Here is a 24,759-nt window from a genome sequence, read left to right as displayed (position 1 = left end):
GTCAATGCAAGTCCAACAATTGAGTTTGTAGATTAAATGAGGTAGGGGCTTGATCCTCTGCCACTAAAATCAGTGTCAGTTCATTGAAATGGGAGTCACTTTTAGCACAGTCTGGTTGATTTTCAGCAATAATTGACATCCTAAGCGTCGCATGTAGAGGTTGCTGAATATCAGATTTTGTTTTCATAAGAATTGCAAAGTGTTGAGGAGATTTGTTAATACGCCAAGAATGGAGAGTTACCAGCACTGTTTTTCAGTTCAGTATAACTCCTAAATGGGAAATATGATATGATTGATTGCCCTACAGTAGTAAGCCACAGATCTCTACCAAAGTTTACACTTTAAGTAATGTAGTTCTCAAAATTTGTAAGTGTATATTGCTGAAGCCAATCTGGATGATGTGCAGAGAGAACACAACATTCATAAACAGATTAATGTCAAAGGCTACAACTTTTATTGAATTACAGGAATGCAGACTGAGATGTAACCATGTAGTCAATAGCTAATGCTGTAGCAAGTACTCATAAACCCGAGAGGGTCCCCAAGAGGCAATTCCCAAGCCATATCGATATTGTGGAAGAACGTTTTTTTTCCCCAGGGGGGTCTCTGTACCTTTGTATAGTAAGACTCTCCTCCATGCCCTATTTCAACCACCACTCCCTCCACACAGCATCCTCGGGATACCTGTTCTCATGCCTATGTTATGGGCATTCATTACAACCAACTTCTACTGCAAGAGATTTCCATCTATCAACAAATGCCCAAGCTTTGGAGCGGAAAGGCACCATAAAAAGGAACTTATCCTAAATCAGGCAAATGCCTTTTTTTTGGTAGCGCCACCTTCATCCCCTCTCTAAAGACTGTGGAAAGCAGTCCTTTACCCTTTTGGTCCCTTCAGATCATATTGCAGGATGTTTTGAAGGAAGGCAAAAAAACCCAACCAAAACGAAAGTTCATTACCTTGACTAATATTTCTTGTAGGGGTGGGATGAGGGAATCATATCGTCAGCCCCTTCTCTGGTGATCAGTTTCACCTTAAGCCTATGAATGAGGCTAAGTCTGAATGATACCAGAGTTGTGAAAGCAGTTGTCCCACAAAATTTAAAGCATATCTTTACTTAGGGGTCCAGGACAAAGGTCCCCTTTTCAGGCATGCCTCGGGAAGGATGTGGAGGGAGAACTTCAAATTGCTGGCATGGAAGAAAGAGTAACACCTGCTCCCACTAGGCGCTCCTCCTAAGCCTATACTAGCATGTGCCATGTGGATGCCCTATGTGAATCTGTGTACAAAGATTTGTTCCTGTCTTTCCAACCTTCCCATGGGTCTCTGTAAGGCCAACCCAGGTACCAAAGTCAACCTCTCCCTTTGTAGAGAATTGCTTGTACAACACAATGAGGAAATGAAAGGAAAACAGGATAATCACAAATAGGGCCAGATTAATCCATCCCTGGACCCTAGGCAAATATATACTCTGGTACATGGGGTTGCTCATTGTCCTGACTGCCCTTCCATCATGGTGAAGGGGCCGCTGGGCCAAATTTGAGCGAGCAGCATTGCACCCTGGTGCAAGTGGTCACAGCATCACTCAGGTTTGACCCTGGCAAACGTGTGTGTGTGTGTGATTCAGCTAATTTTCTTCTTTGCTGCAATAAACTATTTTTATTTTATTTTTTAAAATGCCAGAATCCAATGACTAAAAATGTTGTATTGTTCATAATCAAATTAGATCAATATAGTAATAACCACAAAAACCTAAAGTTATGATTTGTATTGATGGACTCTACATCTGTGGGGAAACTTTATTAAGAACTGTGGGAATGCCATTGTTACAGAATGCAGTGAATAATATTTTTCCATTAAACTTCCAGTTGTTATATAACAATATTACTTAGATGTATCAGAAAAGGCATTAAATTAAAATCAAAGTCCACAGTATTATTTCAGAATTTTTTGCTGCAGGGAAATAAGGAGAACACTCTGCTCAGAGATCGGAGGGATAGCCATGTTAGTCTGGTAGCACCCTAAAGACTAACTGATTTATTTGGGTATAAGCTTTTGTGGGTAAACCCCCCACACTTCTTCAGATGCACTGAGTGAAAATTATCTGCTCAGAGCTGAACATAGCATTCAGCTGATGTCTAGTATATCTTTACAATGATCAACATCCATGATCAGCGCTCAGCAAGCTTCATTATCCTTGGCATCTTATTAATTTCACCCCTTTATTTATACCATTACAGTTCATACATAGCATGTATATGGGCCTGATCCTGGGTATTGCAGAGCATCCACAACTCCCACAGTAATACACCGAAATGCAGATACTTAGCCCCTTTTGGGATTTGACTCTCTGGAGAAATCCATCTGCATGAAGCCCTAACGTTCAGGTTTTTTGCAGGTGGAGCAAGCAGAGCCTGGGAAGGTGAAATCCTATGTTCAGCCCAGGGCCATGAGAGCTGTGCAGGCTACCTGCAGCCACCATTCCAGCCTATGTACTAGCATGGAAGTTGCATCTCTTCCATGCTATTGTGTAAGGTGGTGGGGCCACTGACCCCAAGTAAACATAGATTGTATGTATTCTCCTGCTGTGCCATAGGTATGGAAACACCTATGCTAAATAACTCATGCTGATCCCGTAGGGAAATTGACAGTACCAGACTCTAATATACGCTCACCTACAATGCTCAATAGCCTCCACATTTTCTTGTTTCCTACCTGCAGAGGTGAAGTGTAATGATTACACTCTAAAGCTGCAGGATGTTTGTCAAGACAGAGGTTGAAGCTATAGAACATCTGTGAAATAGGTGAAGAACCGTAGTGTGGCCTACTTGCCATTAATTAAGTGTGTTTAAAAAATGTTATAGGAAGAGTCACCAGCTGGCGCTCTTACATATATTCTTGTAATTTTTTGTTAGTAAGCAAGCAGTCTTTGCTGTTTTGTCAGTTTTGTTATAGAGTAGTTCTTTGAGAGAAGCTGTGGCAAATAGCACAGAGTTGGTTCTCTTCTTATTCTCTATATTTGGATGTAATTCTTGGGACAGAATAGTTTCCTGGGAATAAGGTGTCTGGGTGAGTGCAGAGATTTTGGAAAGAGGTAACTGTCTCTGTTCCAGAACTGGTATATATGTACCGAGAGTAGAGCAGTGCACATTTTTCAGTTCACTGGCAGTTTAAAAAAAAATCACTTTGGGTCAAGAAACACATTTTGTTTGACCTGAAACAAAACATTTCATGTCAATTTTGAACTTTTTAACATTTTAAATTTTTAAATAAAATTGGAAAAAAATTTAAAACAAAATGTTTGGGTTTTGTTTGCCTTGATTTCCCCCCCCCCCCCCAACCAAAACAATTTGGTGAAATCAACATGCTACCACTTGACACAGAGGCAATTCTGTTGTCAGAAGAAAGAATAACAATGTAAAAAGGATGAGTCCTAGTATAAAGACTTTCTCTATTTTTCCTTCTGTCTGGTCCTTTACCTCTTGCTTATTTACATAAGATTCTGTTTATTTATAGTTTGTGTTGGTATGTTGTTCAGCGAATAGTTCACATCACTTATCTGACACAGGTTGTGAAATACAGGTGGTTGCCAGCACATCAGGTGTCACTCAAACATGTCTGAATCAGTTCTAACCAACAATAATTTTTTCCTGTGTTTTATTCTCTACAGGTGAAATCTGTGCTTTTAAAATCCATGGTCAGGAAATGCCCTTTGAAGCTGTTGTGCTAAACAAGACATCTGGAGAAGGTCGTCTCCGAGCAAAAAGTCCAATTGACTGTGAACTGCAGAAGGAGTACACATTCATCATCCAGGCATACGACTGTGGAGCAGGACCTAGTGGAACAAACTGGAAGAAATCTCACAAGTGAGTGACAATAAGGGAAAAAAATGCATTGGCTATGGCATGTATTTACTCCAAGATGCAGTTCAGGTGGAAGAGATTCTTTTAATGCTATAGTTTGTGGGAAGCAAATAGAAACAAAATGCTTTATCACTGGAATTGATTGTTCATTGTTGGTGTCTTTTGTTGTTGTTGTTTTATAAAAACATTTCACTCAAATTGACCTGATTTTCAGTAATTTCAATGGAACTGTTTTAACAGAACTACCGATCAAATGGACTACAGTAAAATAATGGTTTTTAATTATTTTTTCCATACTAAATATTTTTCCACATTAAACAGATCAGCTAGATCAGATAATCAGAGCCTTGGAAACTAGAATTAACTGATATTTATGTAACCAAACTATGCTGAATTTATTTTTTCTCTAACTTTATTCAGACAATTTCAAATGGTACAGAAGAACTATTAGGAGGGAGGGAAATCACCCATTTTTATTTTTATTTATATGTTGCAGCTTTATTGCCTTTGTACTGAGATTTTATTAGCCCCTGGAAACTCAGCAGACTTGGCTGGCTCAGCATTTGGTGGGAATCTTCCAAAGATTCAGAGACTGCAAGAAGTGTTGTTGGTGGGTCAGTAGGTGGCACTCTTTACTGAGACAATATGGAACCAATGCCCCAGATATGGTGCTGTCTTTTGTATGATACATGAAACCACTTGTCACTAAAGATGAAATTTGCCCTGGTACAGACAATAAAACTGCCATATAAACTGCCCAATGTATTGTATGAGCCATTTAAACAAACCAGCAATAGCTGCAATGCACCATTTTGTTTATATCGAATGCACAGGAATTTAAGAATTTATTTTACAATATACTGTGAGCTGTTTTTTTTTTTTTTGGGTGGGGGGGGTTGTTGTGTTTGTTTTTTTATTATGTTTTTCTTAAGGCACAACCTGCAAAATAGAACAAGTTTCAAGTCACAGTTAATTTTTTCACTGCAACAATTTTGGGAGTTTCATATGAAATGCTATGGTCTCTCTCTTTCAAACTTCAGTAGCAGTCTAGCAGTTATTAAACTTGGGGACTTTGTGGTCTGGCTGTGATCAAAACCAAGTCTGGTTAGTTGTGACTAGGGCAGTGTGGTGTACTGGATTGAGCACCGAACTGAAGCTGGGGTTCTCTTCTTGCCTCTGCCATTGACCTACTGTATAAATTTGGCAACTCGCTTGACCTCTCTATCCCTCTTTTATCCTTTCCATCACTTGTCTGTTCAGATTCTATGCTCTTTCGGCAGGAACTGTCTCGTATGTGTCAAGTGCTTGTCCCAAAGAGGGCGTGCTCTTGGCTGGGCCTGCTACGGTCTACTCTAATTTAAGTAATAATCTTGAAGATGGTTGATTAGTGGCTAGCTATATGTGAAATGAGTTGGTGCTCCCAATTCAGGTCCTAATAACAGATACCCACATCACACAACAATCCAGCATCACACTTGTTGACAGTGCGCTGTATAATTGTCAGTCGCCGGAGCAGCTAAGCACTGAATCAACGTGGAGGAGCTTGAACTACTCTCCCAATCGCTAGAGCTGAGCCCTTCTGAGGAGGGTTGAGGCACACTGCCTTCCAGAACATGTGACCGCTCAGGCACAGTCACATGGCATTAAGAGAAAGATGTCCCTGCCAGTGCCCATGTACGACTTGCCCTTATTGCTCTCAATGCAGCACCTTTCACAAGCTCTAATTGTCATGTAAGAAACTGGGGAAATGAACATGGAATCTGCAGTATTTTAGGGACATAGGAAGTGGATAAACAATTAACTTCTGCCCTGGAAAGGAAGGAAGGTGCTTACTTAATAATGGGGATTTTTCAAGATATCTATATTTTCAGGCAATCAGTGTCTAAGAGAGCATTTTAAGCCTGATTCTCCTCCTATGCCTTTTTTCTTTCTTTTTTACAAAGGATTCACTCCATTGACTGACTCTTGATTTACACTGGTGTTAAGCAAGAGGAGAATTAGGCTTTCCCCGTGATAACTTTGTTGCACTTTTTCTTAACAGAAATGTCATATTAAAGTATTAAGTAGTGAAAATTAAAAATGGAAATGAAACACAAAGTAAAATGATACAAGAGCACTTTACTCACAGTACATAGGTTTTTATTTTCCAAGCCATCTTTGGTGTTAATCTGTCACGTGTTTGGATAATGAACAGATATTGACATCTCAGTTGAAGTCAAGATGAATGGATATCTCTCTCCAAATTCTTTGTTTCTATATTTTTAGGGCAGTGGTCCATATCCAGGTGAAGGATGTTAATGAGTTCGCACCTACCTTCAAGGAGACCTCGTATAAGGCCACAGTGACAGAGGGAAAGATCTATGACAGTATATTGCAGGTGGAAGCCATAGATGAGGACTGTTCTCCGCAGTACAGCCAGATATGCAATTATGAAATTGTCACAACCGATGTTCCTTTTGCCATTGACAGAAACGGTGAGTCCTGGGCAAGATACAATTAGGAATTCTGGGCCATGCCTTTAGCCGGTGTATGTCAGTATAGCTCCAGTGATTTCTGCTGAATAGTGGGTCCTAGAATCATAGAATCATAAATATCAGGAAGGGACCTCAGGAGGTCATCTAGTCCAGTTTACACCAGTTGAGGATTTACACCAGTTGAGGATTTGAATTTAAATTGAAATAATATTTATTACTTGTGTGCCTGAGTCTTTGCATTAAATACTTTCACACCTGTAGGCTCAGTGCACTACCGGTAGGTAACTCATTGTACAACATTGTGGGATGTCGGAAATGCTGCTACATGAAACTACGTGCTCTGCTTTTTAAAACCAGATTTGGCCTCTCTGCTTTACTTTCCCACTCTATAAAACTGAGCTAATAATACTTACTTAACTCACTAGGACAGTGGGAATTCTTTAGTTAATGCTGAAAAGGCACTTTGAAGATGAAAAGTTATCTTTCCAGTCAGTGCTATGTATTGTTACTACTTTGTGTTCTATAGGTAAGTTTTAAAATCTCTCTACAACATAGACAAGGACCAGATCCAGCCTTCATCTCAGTGAAAGTGCAGGGCCACAAATACAGTGGAACCGCACTGGTTCTGCTGCACAAGTGGGAGAAGGATCTTGGGGGAAAGTGTAAGGGTTGTTTACCAGGGGCCTGAAATTCTAGTTTTAGATTTAATCAATTTTTTTAAAGATAGCTTTGTTGAGGCTTGTATAGTAGCACTGATAGATTGAGCCTACTATTTGCCATTGTTTTCTGAGTTCCTCTATGGTGATATTCATGATAAAATGAATTTGGACCCCATGCAGTTTTGTCTCCTTGAGATATATGCTGTCCCATGAGCAGTCTAGCTGCAATAAACAAAAATCTGTGTTCTGTATATATAATTATGCTGCATTATTCATCCTGCCATTTGGGGTTTATTATTATAATTTTTTTAAATGTAGGGCTAGATTGCGACTAGTAAGGGGACAAAAGGAAAAGAAGACAAAAGGACTGTGTGAAGCTAATGCCACTACTGCTGCTGGCCTCCCAAAGAAGTGTGGAAAAACAAAATTGGGGGCATGGCCATCGCTCTTCTCTGCACCAGCCAGCAGAGATGACCTTGTGTGCAGGGAAGAGAGGGGAGGACACTGTGCACCCTTTGGAAGAGTGTAGCAGGCAGGCACAATGCCTCCATGATCTCCAGTGAGGGTGGTGCATCCCTGCTTTGAACAGTGGTTTACCTACTATAATCTTGACCTACACATTCCTAAAGTCCTAATAGAATGTTCCAGGAAGGAAGAACAATTTATCAAATAATTCAACTCCATTCCCCTAAATTTGGATTCGAAGCCAAGGTGTTTACAAAGACTAATATATTTTAATGTACCTAAGTACTTTAGGCTCCTAAATCCCATTTTCAAAAACACCTAAGTGGCTTAGGTGCCTTTGAAAATATTACCCACAGTGCCTATCAACTTGGTATCTAAGGCCCTGCTTCAGTAAATTACTTAACTACACGCCTAACTTTAAGCCTGGGAGTAATACCACTGAGGTCAAGGGGAGTACTCATTTGCTTAAAGTTAGTCCCATACTTAAGAACCTTGCTGAATCAAGGTCTAAATGCTGACTGGAGCACCTGCTCCCAGTGTTTCTGATAGCCCAAATTTTCCTGGCGTGAATCAGCGGGAAGAATGACTAATTCACCTCTCTAGTGGTGGTCCCTGGTGAGTGGAGTTGAAGCTTACTTCCTTGCAGAGTAATAAGGAATAAATACTTCTCTGGGCAAGCACTAATTCACCCTCTAGTCCTAGGTTTAAGCTGGTTTCCTGATACATATTTGCTGATAGAAAAACAAGTTTCATGAAAAAATATCTTAGTTTATGCTGGAAAAAACACCGTATGTTTTCCATATGCTGCAGCCCTAGCCTTGGCTGCCCTGCTTGCTTATCAGCTTCTTGCAACTTCCAGTCCACTTCACCCTGGGGAGCAACTAGTCACCAGAGTTGGGGGTGGCAGGGTCATATTAAAACGCTTTGAAGACTTCCCCCCCGCACATATAATACAAACCAGCAGCTCTCCGAGTAGTGTATTTCAGCAGATCCACTCTGGCATCTCCTTGTGGATCAAAAGTGGTACCTCTTGTGTTCTTGAGGGAAAAGAACTATGATGAAAAACCGAGCAGTTGTGTTACTCTAAAGTCATGAGAGACATCATGCTGAGATCTTTCAAGAAACACCCATGCCTGGCCATTTACATTTTATCAACTTTTTGCTATTGATCTTGACAAAATATACTTTCTTCACATTAAGTAATTAAAAAAAAACGTTAGTGTCTGTGCTCAGAAGAAACTCTACAAACAAATGTGTTGTGTGTAAGCTTCAACTTATCTCTCCCCACAGAATCATTTAATCCATGTTGTGTTTAGGAGGAGAGCACTTTTTTTCTGAAGTTTAATCTGATTTTTGGCAAAATTACAAATTGAAAGCTGTTGTCTTCTCCTAGCAGCCATTTTCATGCTGGGATGCTTTAGAGAAAACCTTTCCTCTGTTGAAAACTGATTTGTCTTTATTTGTGCTGCTTTCACATAATGCACAGCTGAGCATCAAAAGATAATAACCAGTTAGCATCAACAAAATGTAAATGGCATGGGGGGGGGTAAGGGGAATCTCCCCCCCCCCATTATAATACCATCATAGCAAAAATTTTGGATATCATATGGAGGCGTAATCATAATGATTATGATTGTGTTTAAGTAAATGGGAGTCAATTGGTGCCGTAATCTTTTTTCAGAGACAGTGCTAGAACAGGGGATTTTAGACAGCGAGACAGGCATGTGCATGTAATTCCATCAAACTCTGCCAGATTTACTGATTTCTATTTTCCTATTTTGAAATATTAAGAAATACTGTCGGTTTCAGTTTTTATGCATTATCTTTCGAGAGTGGTTTAACAAATACCTGTGTGGTACTTGGATGGTTGGTGTCAGGATTGTTGGGTCAAGCGACGGGGTATACAGGCCCCACACTGAACTAGGGTGGAAAGTAGAGCAATACTGGGCTGGGGACCCCTCTCCTCAACAGGCACATGGTATGTTCACAGTGGAGGAACAGTTTAAAGGACTCTGGTAGGCAGGGTGAAAGTAACTTAAAGGACTTACTGGTACTCCAGAGTCCTGCGGAGGGGGAGGGGCCTCAACTGGAAGAGGCGTGGCCTCTATCAGAAGAGGTGGGGCCTTTAAATCCTGGGGCTTTTAAATCAGGATTTAAAGGGCTCAGGGATTCGGCTGAAGCTAGGAGCCAGGCCCTTTAGATTAACCCCGGAGCTACCAGCTGCAGAGGCGGCTGGGAGCCCTGGGGTTTGGGCAGGGGTGAAAGTAATTTATATTTCTTACCCATATGGTCCAATCGCAAGCAACCCACCCACCTCTCCTACGTACTTCATGAATCCCTCCCATTTCATGACATAGATAGAGAAAATAAAGCTACTATTACTACTACCAGTACTGTCTGTAATAAAACTTTACTATTGGAATAAGCCTGAAAAAGTGAAAACTCACGGTCACATTTTTCTCTGTGTCTTCCCTCCTCCTCCTCCAGCCAGGCTGCTGATGCTAGGCTCTGTGCTTTCTCCCTGCCTGGCACTCAGCAGCTGCTGCAGAGGCTTCCCTCTAGCTTGCATCAGGGAGACTGCCTCCTGCATAAGAACAGTTTAAACTCAGTTGTTCCCTGATGGTTCAGCCCCCAGGGTTAAGAGAGGTTTCTGGCATCTTTGTTAATTTCGCTCCCAGTTGTTGAGCGGGGGTGGGGGGGAAGCTGTGTGTGACCATGGCAGGGGCAGTTCTTTTCTGCCCCCTGGATGAGGGGATCTCTGATACTACTAAAATACAATAATAGGGGCCGGTTGCTGGGGTCGGGGCAGTTGGCAGCAGGCTGCAGCTGCATTGTTTGTGACACACACATTCATACATACACATACATACTGTATGTATGTGTATGTGTATGAATGTGTCACAAACAATGCAGCTGCAGCCTGCCACCGACCAGCAGCGACCCCAGCAACTGGCCCCTGTGGGCTGCTGCCTGCAGAGAGCCAGCAGGTGCCGCTGGGCTGGGTCTGCCAAGGAGTAAGTAACCAAGGCAAAAAACACAGCCAGCCAGCCAGGGAGGGAGCCGGGGGGGGGGGGGGGGGGCCGAGGGGGAGAGGAAGGGAAAGTCAGGGGTGAATGAAGAACAACTGGAATAGTCTTCATGAAATATACAAGATATTTAAAGAAAGTTTTATCAATTTCAGCCTCTGCACTCTGCAGGCAGGACAAAACAAAAAGAGATCTGAGATTGCACCCGCTGTCCTAAGGACATTTCAGGTGTTTAAATCAATATAGAAAGAGGGTGGATTGGAATGAAAACTACTATTTCTTTCAAAGGAGGCACAATAATTTTGCTGAATATTCAGTTTTCCCCTCCAATCCCTTTGTGGTTTTGTCTATGGGGGCTATTTGCTTTCCCTGTAAATCTTTAGTTGCTTTAGCAAAATTGCTTTGCCCAAAATAAACCCTAATCATCATGACACATCTTTCCACCATGTTTTCCAAGTTTTTTGTGTTGTTTTTTTTAAACAGTAACATTTCAAAGAGGATCTGCAAGCAGTTTGGACATCACAACCATGATCCTCTGCTGGGGAGGGAATGAGATAGATTTGAACTTGGAAATGGTTTCTGATTTTGATTGTGTTTAGGAGATCCCCTCATCCTGGGGGCAGAAAAGAACAGCCACTGCCATGGTCACACACACCCAACAACAACTGGGAGTGAAATTAACAAGGATGCCAGAAACGGCTCCTAACTCTGGGCACTGAACTGCACAGGGAACAGCTGAGTTTAAACAGTTCTTTTGCAGGCAGCAATAGCAGGCATCTCAGCCAGTTTACTGCAAGCTAGAGCCTAGAGGAAAACCCCTGCTGGGGGGAATTGGGGGGAATTCGGAGCCTTGTCTGCAGCTTGGCTGGAGAAGGGGGAGGGAGGAGACGAGAAACCAATGTGACAGTGAGTTTTCCCCTTCCACCTGCTTTTATTAGCTCAGGATTTAAGCTGTGCAGCCAAATGCTTGTATTTGTTGTGTATATTAGTAGGAGAGATCCCCTCATCCCCGGGGGCAGACAGGGACTGCCCCTGCCATGGTCAAACACACCCTCCCCTCGACCTCCTCCCCCCAGCTACTGTGAATGAAATTAACAAGGAGGCCAGAAACCTAGCCCTGGGGGCTGAACCATCAGGGAACAGCTGAGTTTAAACTATTCTTATGCAGGGAGCAGGCTTCTCTTTCCCTCGCTCAGTCAGTCTCCTTTTCTTACCGGTCCTCCATACCGGCACGTACCAGCTTACTTTCACCGCTGCTGGTAGGCAAAGAGAAGGGGGGAATGAACTTCATATGGCACCAGGAAGCAAGGCTGAGAGCTGTGCCAGGACTGGCAACGGCTTTGTGAAGGCTGCTCCAGCAGCAGGGATTGGGATCTCCCCTTCCCCGCTTCTTTGGGAGCTGAAACCCCTAAGGGAGTTTGACTTATTGAACAGGACATTAAGGGATGTCTAAACTGGAAAAAAAGACCAGCGGCATAGTCACAGCTGGCCTGGGTCAGCCGACTCAGGATCACGGGGCTGGGGCTTGGGCTGCAGGGCTAAAAATTGCCATGTAGGAGTTTGGGCTCAGGATAGAGCCCAAGTTCTGGGGTACTGGAACAATTTTATAATGGGGGTGCTAGAGAGCCATTGAACTGAACTGTAAAACCTGTATATGATGGAAACCACTTCAAACCAAGGAGTGCAGCATCACCCCCAGAACCTCTTACTTCTAGCATCTATGCCACACTCTTTATTTAGCTGTGGGGTGCTTTAAATAAGATCCAAGCAATATCAGCAATGGTGCCCATTAAGGTGTGTTGTGCTAATTAAGAGTTCACATATAGGTTTGCTTAATGTACAGACTGTGTCCAGATACAGTAACTCCTCACTTAACGTTGTAGTTATGTTCCTGAAAAATGCGACTTTAAGTGAAACGATGTTAAGCAAATCCAATTTCCCCATAATAATTAATGTAAATAGGGGGGATTAGGTTCCAGGGGAAAAATTTTTTGACAGACAAAAGGCATTATATACACTTTAAACAATTTTAAAGAAACAATTTAATACTACAATCATCACTGCTGAGTATGATGGTATGATGGTTTAGGCGGTGGAGTCAGAGAGTGAAAGAGGATGGATTGTCCGGCTGCTTCTCTTGCTGTTCTTGCAAGCGCAGGCCCTGACTTTGCCGGGGGCAGGAGGCTCAACCCTCAGCCCATCCACTCCACCGCTTCCCCCAAGCCCCCACCCTTGACCCGCCTCTTCTCCCCCCCAACTCCTCCCCCTTTATTTCACACGCTGCATCCTCACTCCTCCCCCCTCCCTTCTGAATGCTGCAAGCCAGCTAATTGCCGTGGGCAGGAGGCAGGGGAGGAGGGGGAAGGTGCTGATCTGCGGGGTCTGCCGGCGAGAGGGAGGTGCCATGGGGACGGGGGGCAGGGAAGAGGGGGGCATAGGGAGGCTGCCAGCTGTGGAGAAAGCAGGCAGCCAAACAACGTAAGAGTGGAGCATTGCACAACTTCAATTGAGCATGTTCCCTAGTTGATCAGCAACGTAACAACGAAACAGCGTTAACCGGGATGACTTTAAGTGAGGAGTTACTGTATTTTAGTTCTAATGGAGAAACCTGTTGTCATGCTTTACTAAAGTAGGATGACCAGACAGCAAGTGTGGAAAATTGGGACAGGGGGTGGGGGATAATAGGATCCTATATAAGAAAAAGACCCAAAAATCGGTTCTGTCCCTATAAAATCGGGACATCTGGTCACCCTATACGAAAGGGATGAGTATTTCACATATTTAATGGTAAGGAGGGGGGATTATTTTTTTTTTTAGAAGCTATTCTTTTTGGATCGGATCCAAAGCTCAATGTGGCCAATGGTCATTTTTTCATTGACTACAATGAGCTTTGGATCAAACCCTAAGAAACAAAACCTATATATTGTACTCAGCTGAAATATATGGGTTTTGTGCAGACAAGATGCTGTTTTACAATCTAGGAAGTGCAACCGCCCATCTTCACAAAAGTATGAAAAAAAAATTCCATAGCCCTTGGATCTGTAACAATGTGTAGCTTTGCCAGGCAATACACAGCAGCATGCGCGCTTATTGCAGAGGATTCATTTTTTTAAACAGGCCGAGTATCATGTACCTGACTCATTCAAGAAACATCTGAATATTTTGTTCCCATGAAAAATCATTGTTTTGCTTTCAAAATGGAAAACATCTCTGTTCTATGCAGCCAATAGAGAGAAATTGGGGCACGACACCACCGCCTACAACAAAAATATGTATGTCAGCTTTAAATCTCCTCTGCATTTCCAGAGTGGCACAAAGAAGTTTTAACAGTGGACAGGATGTGACTGTCTGTGAGGCAGGGCATAGGACAAGCCTTCACTCCAGCCTCCCAAAGCACCAGCCAGCAGACGTGTGCCAGTGCAGAGAGTTGTAATCTGCCATTAGCATAAACAAGTAGCAGATTACAACTCTTTGCACTGGCACACGGGTCACACAGTCACACTTTTCTTCTTAGGATGAGGTATGGTGGTTGTATGTTGTTGCTCCATGCTCAGCAAAAAAGAAAGCCAAACACGTAATAATTGGAGATATACCAATCTCCTAGAACTGGAAGCGTCCTTGAAAGGTCATTGAGTCCAGCCCCCTGCCTTCACTAGCAGGACCAATTTTTGCCCCAGATCCCTAAGTGGCCCCCTCAAGGATTGAACTCACAAGCCTGGGTTTAGCAGGCCAATGCTCAAACCACTGAGCTATCCCTCCCCTGCTACATACATGAGTAGTGTAAATTCCCCAGAGTGGGATATAGAAGAAGCAAGAAACCCAGGTAACTATGTAACAACAAAGCAAGCCGCTAGAGTGCTGTAGTTAAAAGCTGCTTGTTGCTCACCATTTGCTTCCCGCATTAGTTTTTCTTACTAGCCAAGTAATGGGTTATTTTAGGGCACTTAAATCACAGGTAATTTTACACATTATGCCAGCCCAAAGCATTCAAAAGTGAGGCTGCAAAAAATTATGACTTTTAAAAATAATAATTTGGGGGGAAGGTATTTGATTTTTGGTTTTTAAGCCTTTAGGACTCGTGATTTCAAGTTTTTCTCCACAGCAAGAGGGCTAGAAATTAAAGAAGGAAACATTCTCAAATAATCATATGACTTCAGGAGTTGCAGCTTAACGGTAAACACCAAATACCATGACAGTCATGATAAAATTGCAAGAGTCGGCAACACTGTTTATTGGTAGAAAAGGAGTGAGGGGGGAGAGAGTTCATTCACTCTAGTCATTGAATTATCTTTAGGATGTTCACCAAGTCTATCCAGAGATGCCCATTGTGTCTACTTTTTTTTATAGCAGGGATGAAATTCGTGGTAAAAAGATACAAGATGCCATCTGGTATTTGAAAAATGCAAAGGGGAAGTATGAAGGAGTGTCACATAGACTACATCTGGAAGGTAGATTGGGAAAATATCCAATAGAGCAGAATTTACTTTGGATCCTGATTTGGATCATTAAGGTAGTTTTCACAGACCTAACTTGAGGATAGTTGCATCGAGTCTATTAACTGTATTGTGATGAATCTCAGGATTATGGAATGTTGTATTCAGTGCTTATGAGATGCTCTGTGATACCTTTCCTTTCTCAGATGAAAGGTGTGTGTGTGATAGGGGGTTGTTAGGAATCACTAATCATTAGATTCTCTTTTAAACCACCTTCGAAATGACCAGTTCAGTCCAATCTTGGGAAGAATGAGGTGCTATTTGCTATGTGAGATCAAGTCCCCAAAGTGAAAAAAATACTACACGCTGAATTTTCAACTGGTGTAAACCATCAGAGCTCCATAGAAGTCAGTAAAGCTATGCCAGTTCACACCAGCTGAGAGCCTGATTCTGTATCTCCCTTACATACAATGGCTTGGGTGTGTGTCTGTAATTTCCTGCTGAATAAAATTCCATCCATGTGATGAGACCATAATACTAATAAAATGGACTTTTTTATATATAATGAGCTTAATTTTGTCTGTAACGAACTACTGGCCATAAAATAAAATCACTGAACAGTAAGGGGAAAATTCATGCATGTCAGCATGAAGAACTGGGACTGAAGGCACAAGATCTGACTTTTTATAAACAGATTGTGGCATGCAGCCCAGTAGAGTTTTCCTCCTAGCAGAGAACTTCAATGCCCAGTTCAATTGTTATTTCTTTAAAATAAAATTAGACAATATTAGTAACAATTACGTTGTAATGAATAGATCTGTCACAAAATCAGATTTTAACAGAACTTCATGTTTACTGCATTTTCTACCTCATTTGGCAGGTTACGTGGTTTGGTGAACAGGCACAGGGATGTGAATAGAAAAGGGTTCTATTCCAGCTTTGCCACTGACCTACTGAGTAAACTTGGGCAAGTCACTTCACTTCTGTGGCTACATCTGCATTACGAGCAAGGGGTGTGATTCCCAGCTCATATAGACATACTAGCTCTTGTCAAGCTAGCTAAAAAAAGTAATTTAGCTGCAGTAGCATGGGGAGTGTCAGCAGCAACATGGGCTAATTGCCCTGAGTACAAACCTGCCTGAATCCTGGGATACGTACTTGAGGTGGTTAGCCCATGCCATCACTGCTACACTATTATTATTTGTGCACTACCTTGATCAGTGCTAACACATGTATGTCTACGTGAGCCAGGAATCCCACCCCCAAGCTCGTAGTTTAGAAATAGTCTCTGCTTTTGTGAGGATAGTTTTGTGAGGCATTTTCAGATCTTTATATGAAAAGTACTATAAGATATGATTTAGAAAGCTCTGCAGCTTGTAGCTGCCTGCTGGCTTATTGTTAACTTGACTCTCTACAATGTAGTCTCCACCAGGTCTCATGTCCATGAAGAGAACATAGAATACAGGCTGTCAGAAGAAGATGGGAATTTAGTGTTAAGATGTCATGAATTCTGTGTGTGTGTGTTTTAAATCACCCCCTCTGTTCACTGCCATTAAAGCGTTTTCCTTCCTCACAAGGCATTATTCTAATACTTAGGGTGACCAGATAGTAAGTGAGAAAAATTGGGACGGGGGTAGGGGGTCTTAGGTGCCTATTTTAAAAAGCCCCAAATATTGGGACTGTCCCTATAAAATTGAGACATCTGGGAACCCTATTAATACTCCAGCAGGTAGCCAGATGCAGCCTCCCATAGCCCTCTATTGTAGAGAGGATGGAAAGAGACTTCAATTTCAAAGAAATAGTTTCTAATATTTGACCCTTAATAGTTAGAGGTTGGCTTATGCCCTGAAGCAGGAGGATTTATATCCTTAATTTATTTTTAATATGTATTATTATAACTCTGTGTATTCTTGTTACCTATATAAATGTTCCTTTTCTGAATCCTACTTGGTGCTGGATTTCAATGGTATATTGTGGCAGTGAGTTCCATGAGCTCTCTGTAAAGATGTGGAAAAGTATTTACTTCTATTAGGTTTAAATTTCCTTCCTTTCAGTTTAATTGACTGTCCCTTTGTTTGTGTGGATGAGACAGAGAACAGAAATTCCCACTATATCATCTGTAAACCATTCATTATTTTGTCTGTTCCCCCTTTGTTTATTAAAAAAGTGTCATTGCTAAATCGTAAAATAACAAAGTAACATAAAGCTACAAATGGCAGATGTAACAGAAATACACAAAATAATTAGACCTGTAAACTACCCAGTAATATGTAGAAGACATTCAAATGACCTCTAAAATAAAAAACCTAAATATTCAGAATGTTAGAAGTACAAATCTTACACGACTGTAATGAAATACAAATCTTAGAAGATAACTGTGTTCTGAGATTTATAAATCATTATAATGTATTTGTATTTCATTATAGCTATCATCTCAAGCAAATTCCTGTAGGCTGCTAATGTTGATTTAGCCAACTTCAATGTCTTGAGAATTATCTCCACATATCATGGAGTAAAGCAATGGTATAGAGGACAAAAGAAGCATACACAAAGGAGTATGCCGGAAAGAAATAATAAAATACAGACAGTGAGCTAAGTATGAACAGATAATAAATGTGCAAGTAAGTATATAGTGGCAACATTGCACTTATTAGGGATGTAATGGTGGGAAACTGATTTACGAGTCCACCCAATTTTAGGCTGAATCAATTTTTGGCTTTATTGATACAATTTAAGACAGAATTACCACTTATAGTGTCTGAACACGTTTATGCCAGACAATAAATAGATTATATAGAGGACCCAACTTACTGCTTTCCGGGGCACAGGGAAGTTCTCCTGCTCTCCATGATGGACGTCGTCATCTCCTCTGATCCCTTGGTCTGGTCCTTCAGTCCCATTCCTTCAGCTTCTGACCCAGTGTTTCACCAATTTGGGCCTTGTTCACTTGAGTCTTTTTATACATTTCCTCCAATTTACACAACTGTTGCTGTTTAGACCATTTCTATCTTTCTATTCCATGTCATCCTGCCCCTGGTTTTTCCAAGTAAAAGCGCTTCTTGTCATTTCAGGTTTGGGTGGGTTTGTTTTTTCTCAAAATTTCCAGCACTATGTTACATTTATCCTGTCAGCAATAATGGCAAAACAGCCCATACCAGGCAAACCCTTAGCCTAACCATTACCTCATCTAAATTATCCATAATAATAAATTATTAAATTATTAAAATATAACTAACAATGCTCGTCTTAGTCTTACCATTTAACAATTCATCATTTTTATATTTTGGTATTAGAAGTCAGAATATGTAGTTCATCCAACTCTATTTTTAATCTACTTGGGGTTGGAGAGCACACTATGGCCCTTGAACATCAACATTTCTGTATCCGCTGCAAACATGGAGTTTTCAGGGAGTTTTTGTTACTCCAAGTCCAAAGCCTTGTGTTTGTGAATACTCCATTAGTAATTTCCCCTGTTACCATTCCAAGGGGCTTGAGGTTTTGGGCCTTGATATTTAGTTGTCTTAATGGCACCCCAACGCACCGAACTCCCATTAAGGAAGCACTAGTTAAGCAACATGAGTTCTAAAAAAAAGAGTGCATTTCCGATACTCGTAATCCCCAAAAGTAACCGAGAAGTGTGTGTTTGAGTTTTCATTCTTATTGGATCGAAGAATGTAGTGTTCTGAATATCAGAATACATTTCAGCGTGGGACAATGGTCTAGAGCCGTGGTTTTCAAACTGTGGGTCTCGACCCAGTACTTGGTCGCAGAATATGAGGCACCGGATCATGGCAGCTCTGGTCAGCACTGCCGACTGGGCCATTAAAAGTCCCATTGGCGGTGCTGCCCGGCTAAGGCAGGCTACTCATCCCTACCTCTTCTGACACCATGCTGCACCCCAGAAGCAGCCTCAGCATGTCCAGCTCCTAGGCGGAGGGGCCACGGTTCTCTGTGTGCCGCCCCCACCCTGAGCACTGGGGGCGGTGCCTGCAGGCAAGAGCCGCACGGAGCCTCTAGAAGTCAGACCTGCTACTGGCCACTTCCAGGTTGAAGTGTGGTCCATGGTGCAGGACAGGCAGGAAGCCTGCATTAGCACCTTTGCAGCGCTACTGACCGGAGCCGCCCAATGTAAGCCCGTGCCCCCACCCCATGCCCCAATCACCAGCCTGAGCTCCCCCAAAACCAGAGCCCTTTCCTGCACCCCAAACCTCTCATCCCTGGCCCCACCCCAGAGCCTGCACCCCCAGCCCAAAGCCCTGATCCCATCTCGCACCCCAACCCCCTGCCCCAGCCCAGAGCTCCCTCCCACACCCTGAACCCCACATTCCTGGCCCCACCCGCAGCCCTCACCCCCATACCCCAACCCTCTGCCCCACTTCTGAGCCCCTCCCACACCCCAAACCCCTCATCCGCAGTTCTGTTGGGTCATGGGCATCAACAATTTTCTTCAACTGGGTCACGGGAAAAAATTCTATGACAACTACTGGTCTAGAATCAAGGAACTCCTGCATTCTAATCCTGTCCCTAGCTTGCTGCATGACCTTCAAGTCACTCCACTGCTCTGTTACCCTTTCTGTAAAGTGTGTACACTCTCACCCTCAATTAGAGGGGAAGGGGTTAAGGAAGGACAAAAGCAAAACAGGAAATAAGTCACACTTCTAGCTGCAGGTTTTCAACAAGGTGCTATGTTCTTTTGTGTTTAATCATAAGAAAAGGGTTTAATAATGGGTGGAGTATTTCACTGGGAGCTTGAGCAGCAGGATTCAATTTAGCACAAACTGAAGGAACCCACAAAGATGTGGACCAGAAGATGGTGTTAGGTCCAGCAGAGAGCAGGAGATGTCAATGGACTTTAGATGAGGTTCGTAAAGCTGTGTTTACAGTGAAGGGTGGCTAGAGTATACCTTTCCTGAGTGTTATTGGTTGGTTGATCTGGAAGGAACCAGGTATTTTACATATGGACAGAACCTGTGAAAAAATGGATTAGTATCAATAAGATAGTTTTAGTATAAGTTGAGATGAGGGTGGGAAAATAAATTAGCAAGCTATTTTTGGGTCAGCGAGTGGTCAGAAAAAGCTCAGTTTGACCTTTTACATGGGTTGTTAACCATGTGAGGGACAATTAACCAGAGAAGGCTATTGACTAGATAATGATCTTGCCTACTTCGTAGGAATTTTATGAGGGTTTAATTAAGATGCATCATTTGGAAAATATATAGTCCTAGCTAAATACTAAAAATCAGTATAGTGCAATGCTTACTGCACTTCCCCAGGAGCAGACTAGGAACCAGAATGTGACTTGGTCACAATCATCTTCCGTTTCCTCCTTCTGTGAGGGGGAAGAAGGGAAATCACGATGCACCAGGTATAGGGTACTTCCTCCAGAGTGCTAGAGTTCTAATTCAGTGTGTGCCATTCTGTACATTTGTTTGTGCTCAGAAATGATCGACTCTGACCAAAATGGCCAAATGACCAAAATGGCACTTAGATATAGTTTCCCTGAAAACACTATTTGTGGGTTCAAGGTCTGTCTCCTGCACAGTTGTGAATGAAAAACTAAAGACTGGGTTTGGAAATTGTCCATGTATATATAGCAGTTTGGGGGTTGTTTTTTCTCACGTTTAAAATCAATGAAAAGAGTTTGCAAAGGCCAAGATATTTAAAGGAGGCAGCCCTGCCTTCTCTGTATCTTTTGATAATAAGCCACTTTTTATGTGCATAAATACCATATGTATTTTGGTGCCCAAATTTTGGTCAAACTACTTGATTGTGCAACATGCCATGTCAGATCCATATTTGGTATGATATGATGACTTGAGACATGGGTTCCCATCTAGAATGAATATAACTTTAGGATGTGAGTATGGTTAGATATATTCCTGGCTAAAGAATGAATTAATATGTTGGAGCAGAGTATATTAAACATTTCTGAGGTGCAGGTTGAGCGAGAACTGCATTTCTGCAGAAATGGACTGAATGAAAATGCTGAACTCATTAATTACGACTGCAATCCTAAAACACTAGAGATTATGGTGACTGAGAGAGATCTTTCCATTTTCTTGTGAAACATATAATTTCTTTGTTACTAGAACAGATAATCTGTCACCTTTATGTATCTGTCAGGTTTGGCAGATGAGTTTTGTTGTTGAATTTTATTTTCCATCTGGTAGCACAGTGGTATCATATAAAATGCAGGTGAGCTTGGTTATGTTGATGATGATGATGATCCAGGCCCATGGGAGGGGACTGAAAGGAAGAAGGTATTCACGATTTAGATAGGAACTAACTGCAGAGGGAATGAGTGACAAGATAGTTTAGCTTTGGCTGTACTATCTTCCCTCCATGATCTCCACAGGATTAGAAGGCAAACAATGTGATTTTTTTTCCCTAGCCCTGACCCATATTCTATCCTCCTCCTGCTCCTTTCTCAAACATGGACCAATGGTTATCAGTCTGCAGGGTCTAAGGGAAAGGAGTGATGATGTCGCTACTCTATGTGAGGAGTGTATGCAGATGAGGATAGTGTTGCCTGTAATTACATGTTCAATCTGATTTAAAAAGATACATTTACATGTAATCAAGTCTGTGCAATTACATAGTCCTAAAATGAAACTTTATATGACACTGATGGGTTCCTTTCATTTGGGCCCTGTCCCACAATCTTCTGCATGTAGAATTCCTCAACAGGAATTCTGCCCACTGAAGGCTTGCTTTATCTGGCCCTCACTATTGTGGGCTGATACATGGATGCAATACATAATTGTCAAAGAAATTAGCTTGACCAATAAATAATTGCTGGACGCTGTCTTATATTAAATCTGCAGGTAATATTAGAAACACAGAGAAGCTGAACTACGATAAACAGCACGAGTATGAGATAATGGTAACTGCTTTTGACTGTGGGCAGAAACGTGCAACAGAAGATGTCTTAGTACGAGTTGATGTCAAACCAGTGTGCAAACCAGGCTGGCAAGGTAGGGTTTAATATTTGACATTGTTTGGTTTTTTTTTCTTTCTTTCACAATATATAATGGCTGGTATTCTTTGCAGTTATATGTAAAATGATTACTATTTTTTACTTGTATTTAATCCAGTACCAGTTTAAAATCTGGATAATCACTCCCAGCTGGTTTATATCAAGTCACGTTCCTTAGGAATAAGTGATTCTTCATGGGTCGGAATGAAGGACTGATCAAATCAACTCAGAATAAAAGCATCACTTAAAAACCTTTCCAAAACTTAGTCAAACGTTCTAAGGAGTTCAAAAATGTTTTTGTTTTTTTTAAATCTTTTTTAGTAAACTGTTCAGAGGCAATAGAGCTAGGATAAAGCAGCGCTTCTCAAACTTCATTGCACCGTGACCCCCTTCTGACAACAAAAATTACTTCATGACCCCAGGCAGAGGGCAGGGCAGGGGCAGAGCCCGAGCCCTGCGGCCCCAGGCTAGAGTCCTTGGTCTTTGGCTTCAGCCCCGGGCCCCAGCAAGTCTAATACTGGCTCTGGTGACTCCATTAAAATGGGGTTGCAACCCACTTTGGGGGTCCCGACCCACAGTTTGAGAACCGCTGGGACAGAGTAAGCCGGATTCCTTTTCATGTGTCATCAACAGAATTGTTTGTCAAGTTCCACCTATATGGCCAGTCTGTTAGTGTCATTAGTGTACTTGCACAGTATCAAAGAGGGCACAATCCGCAGGCAACAATCTTCCACAGTTCCTTGTCTGTAAAATGGGGATAACACCTAACCCATGGAGGAGTTATAAGGTTAAATATGTTAGATTGTAAGGTGGTCAGATACTCTGACAATGGGAGCCTAAAATAGCTAGATTACCCTAGTGTAACTCAGGACTAAATTGGGCCTTCAAAATCTTAATTGCTAGTGTGGATGCTTATGGAGGAAAAATCTTGCCTTCATTGGCATCACCTAGATTGTGGAAATGGCTGACAGAAGAAACTACTTGTAAACTGAGCACAATGAGTCTGGAAGTCACTGAGGTGCAATAAACGTGGAGCACCAGGATTCCATTTTTATACTCACTATTCAGAGGAGAAAATGGCACTTTAGTTGTTAGGGGCCACACATAGTTTTCATTGTGCATGTGTCCGGAATATTTGAAACAGTTCTACATATTCTTAGCTATGTTTGTTGGTCTAAAAAACTTACTATTCTTTTTATAAGATCAAAGAGCATTCTTTAGAGAGATTTTATTTGTGCAAAGACTCTATTTTGTGAGATCATTTGCTGGAGGATTAAATGCACCAAAATGTAAGCTCAGAAACTAGTATTAAAATGATGCAATCCCTGGTTGTTAACTATTTTATTATTTCCATAAAGGTATTCTATTGACTGAGTAATCTTTGTGAAGAAATCATGCTAATAGCACAATTATATTGCCCAATAACATCATACTTACAGCAATTTTATTTAACAGTTCATACATCAATTACAATGCAGTTGCTCATTGCAACATATTTCAGGTAATTAAAAAAACTGATAGGTGATAAAAGATGCAAACAACCCTTCTTGCCTACTTTCCCCTCCTTTAATATTACATAAAATGGATATAATTTATTTATGATCTTAGCAAAAGGCTGGTCATGAGTTCTGATTCTTTCCACATGCAGAATTTATTCTCCTCCTAGAAATCAGAGTTGTGTGTGACTGATGCTTTGTTTAACCCTTGATAATAGGGATCAGGCCCTGGTTCGTTATTTTAGTTTAGTGACATTGAGAGAATTGAGAGGCCAATATGTTTGGAATGGAAAATAAAACGAGGAGGAGGGTGGGAATTGCATTAAACTGAGGTGGAACCTATGTAAAGTATGTAGACAAAAATCAGCTTTTAATTTTTTTTTTACAATATGTGGTATAAGAAGAGAATAGCTCATCTAAGACATCTATGAGCAGTTGGAAATGATGTGGCCTGGCCTGATAGCATTTGTTAGGCCTGTATGTAATATCTATTTTAATTTTCAATTTTGTTTTTATAGGCTATGCTGTATAATTGTGTTCTTTGTTGTTATGATCTGAGGTTGTTCAAGATTCTATTATGAGTCTTTGGCATAGGCAATGGAGAAAAACTGTATTAGTAAACTTCGCTAGATTCTGCTCCCAGTTTTACCAAGGTACTTCCAAATTAGTTCATTTGATGGAGTTACTCTGGTTTTTACATCAGAGCAATGGATAACAGAATCTCTTTCATTGTATCTACGTTTCTTCAGATCACTTTAAATGGTATGTGATTGCATTGTATATTGTAAGATCCTTGGGATCTTGAATTACATGAGTACAGTGCATCTTTTGCACTCGCCAAATAATAAGCAATAACTTGGTGATGAGATTATATATGATATTTATACCAACTCCTGTACTTCTATTAAAACAAGAAATACTTTATGCCTGCTTATTTTTAGAAAGGACGGCCACATATTTCAGTTGTTGTTTTCATCATCCCAGTCAAACTTAAGCTGATTGTCTGTAAAGCTGTTTGCCTGTTAGTAGAAATAATCAATGTAAAATAATCAATAAGGTAAAACTTAGTGACTATTTCCAGTTCTGCAACAATACTGAAAGCCTAAACCCTGGTATTTAGCAATATAAAATGCAGGTAGGTGGGATGACAATTACTCCCTCCTCTTAAAATAATGTAAGTTTCAGTTCTTTGAAAACAATAATAAATTTGAGTAATCTTGCCTACCTAAAAATATTTTAATATTTTTGCCAAAGAACACAGCATTCTTCAGAGCTCTTGATTATAACACAGAAGTTGGAGAAATAAGTTACAACATACATTTTGAAAAATTCTGCAGTGTTAACCTTAATAAACTCTGATTTTTTT

General features: G+C 41.3%; 1 protein-coding gene across 2 annotated transcripts in view; it reads left to right on the top strand.

Annotated features, from left to right (window-relative positions):
* The window catches only part of CLSTN2 (calsyntenin 2), a 695,827-nt gene that overhangs the window by 545,316 nt on the left and 125,752 nt on the right, over positions 1-24,759 (top strand). For both annotated transcript variants that reach the window (XM_039489461.1, XM_039489460.1), the window contains exons 3-5: positions 3,672-3,867; positions 6,130-6,338; positions 21,746-21,895. In XM_039489461.1, coding sequence (XP_039345395.1) covers positions 3,672-3,867; positions 6,130-6,338; positions 21,746-21,895 — 555 coding nt within the window. The remainder of the gene's footprint in view (positions 1-3,671; positions 3,868-6,129; positions 6,339-21,745; positions 21,896-24,759) is intronic.

Source organism: Mauremys reevesii, linkage group 9 (assembly GCF_016161935.1).
Source record: "Mauremys reevesii isolate NIE-2019 linkage group 9, ASM1616193v1, whole genome shotgun sequence".
NCBI lineage: Eukaryota > Metazoa > Chordata > Testudines > Geoemydidae > Mauremys > Mauremys reevesii.
This window is presented reverse-complemented; position numbering and strand designations above follow the sequence as displayed.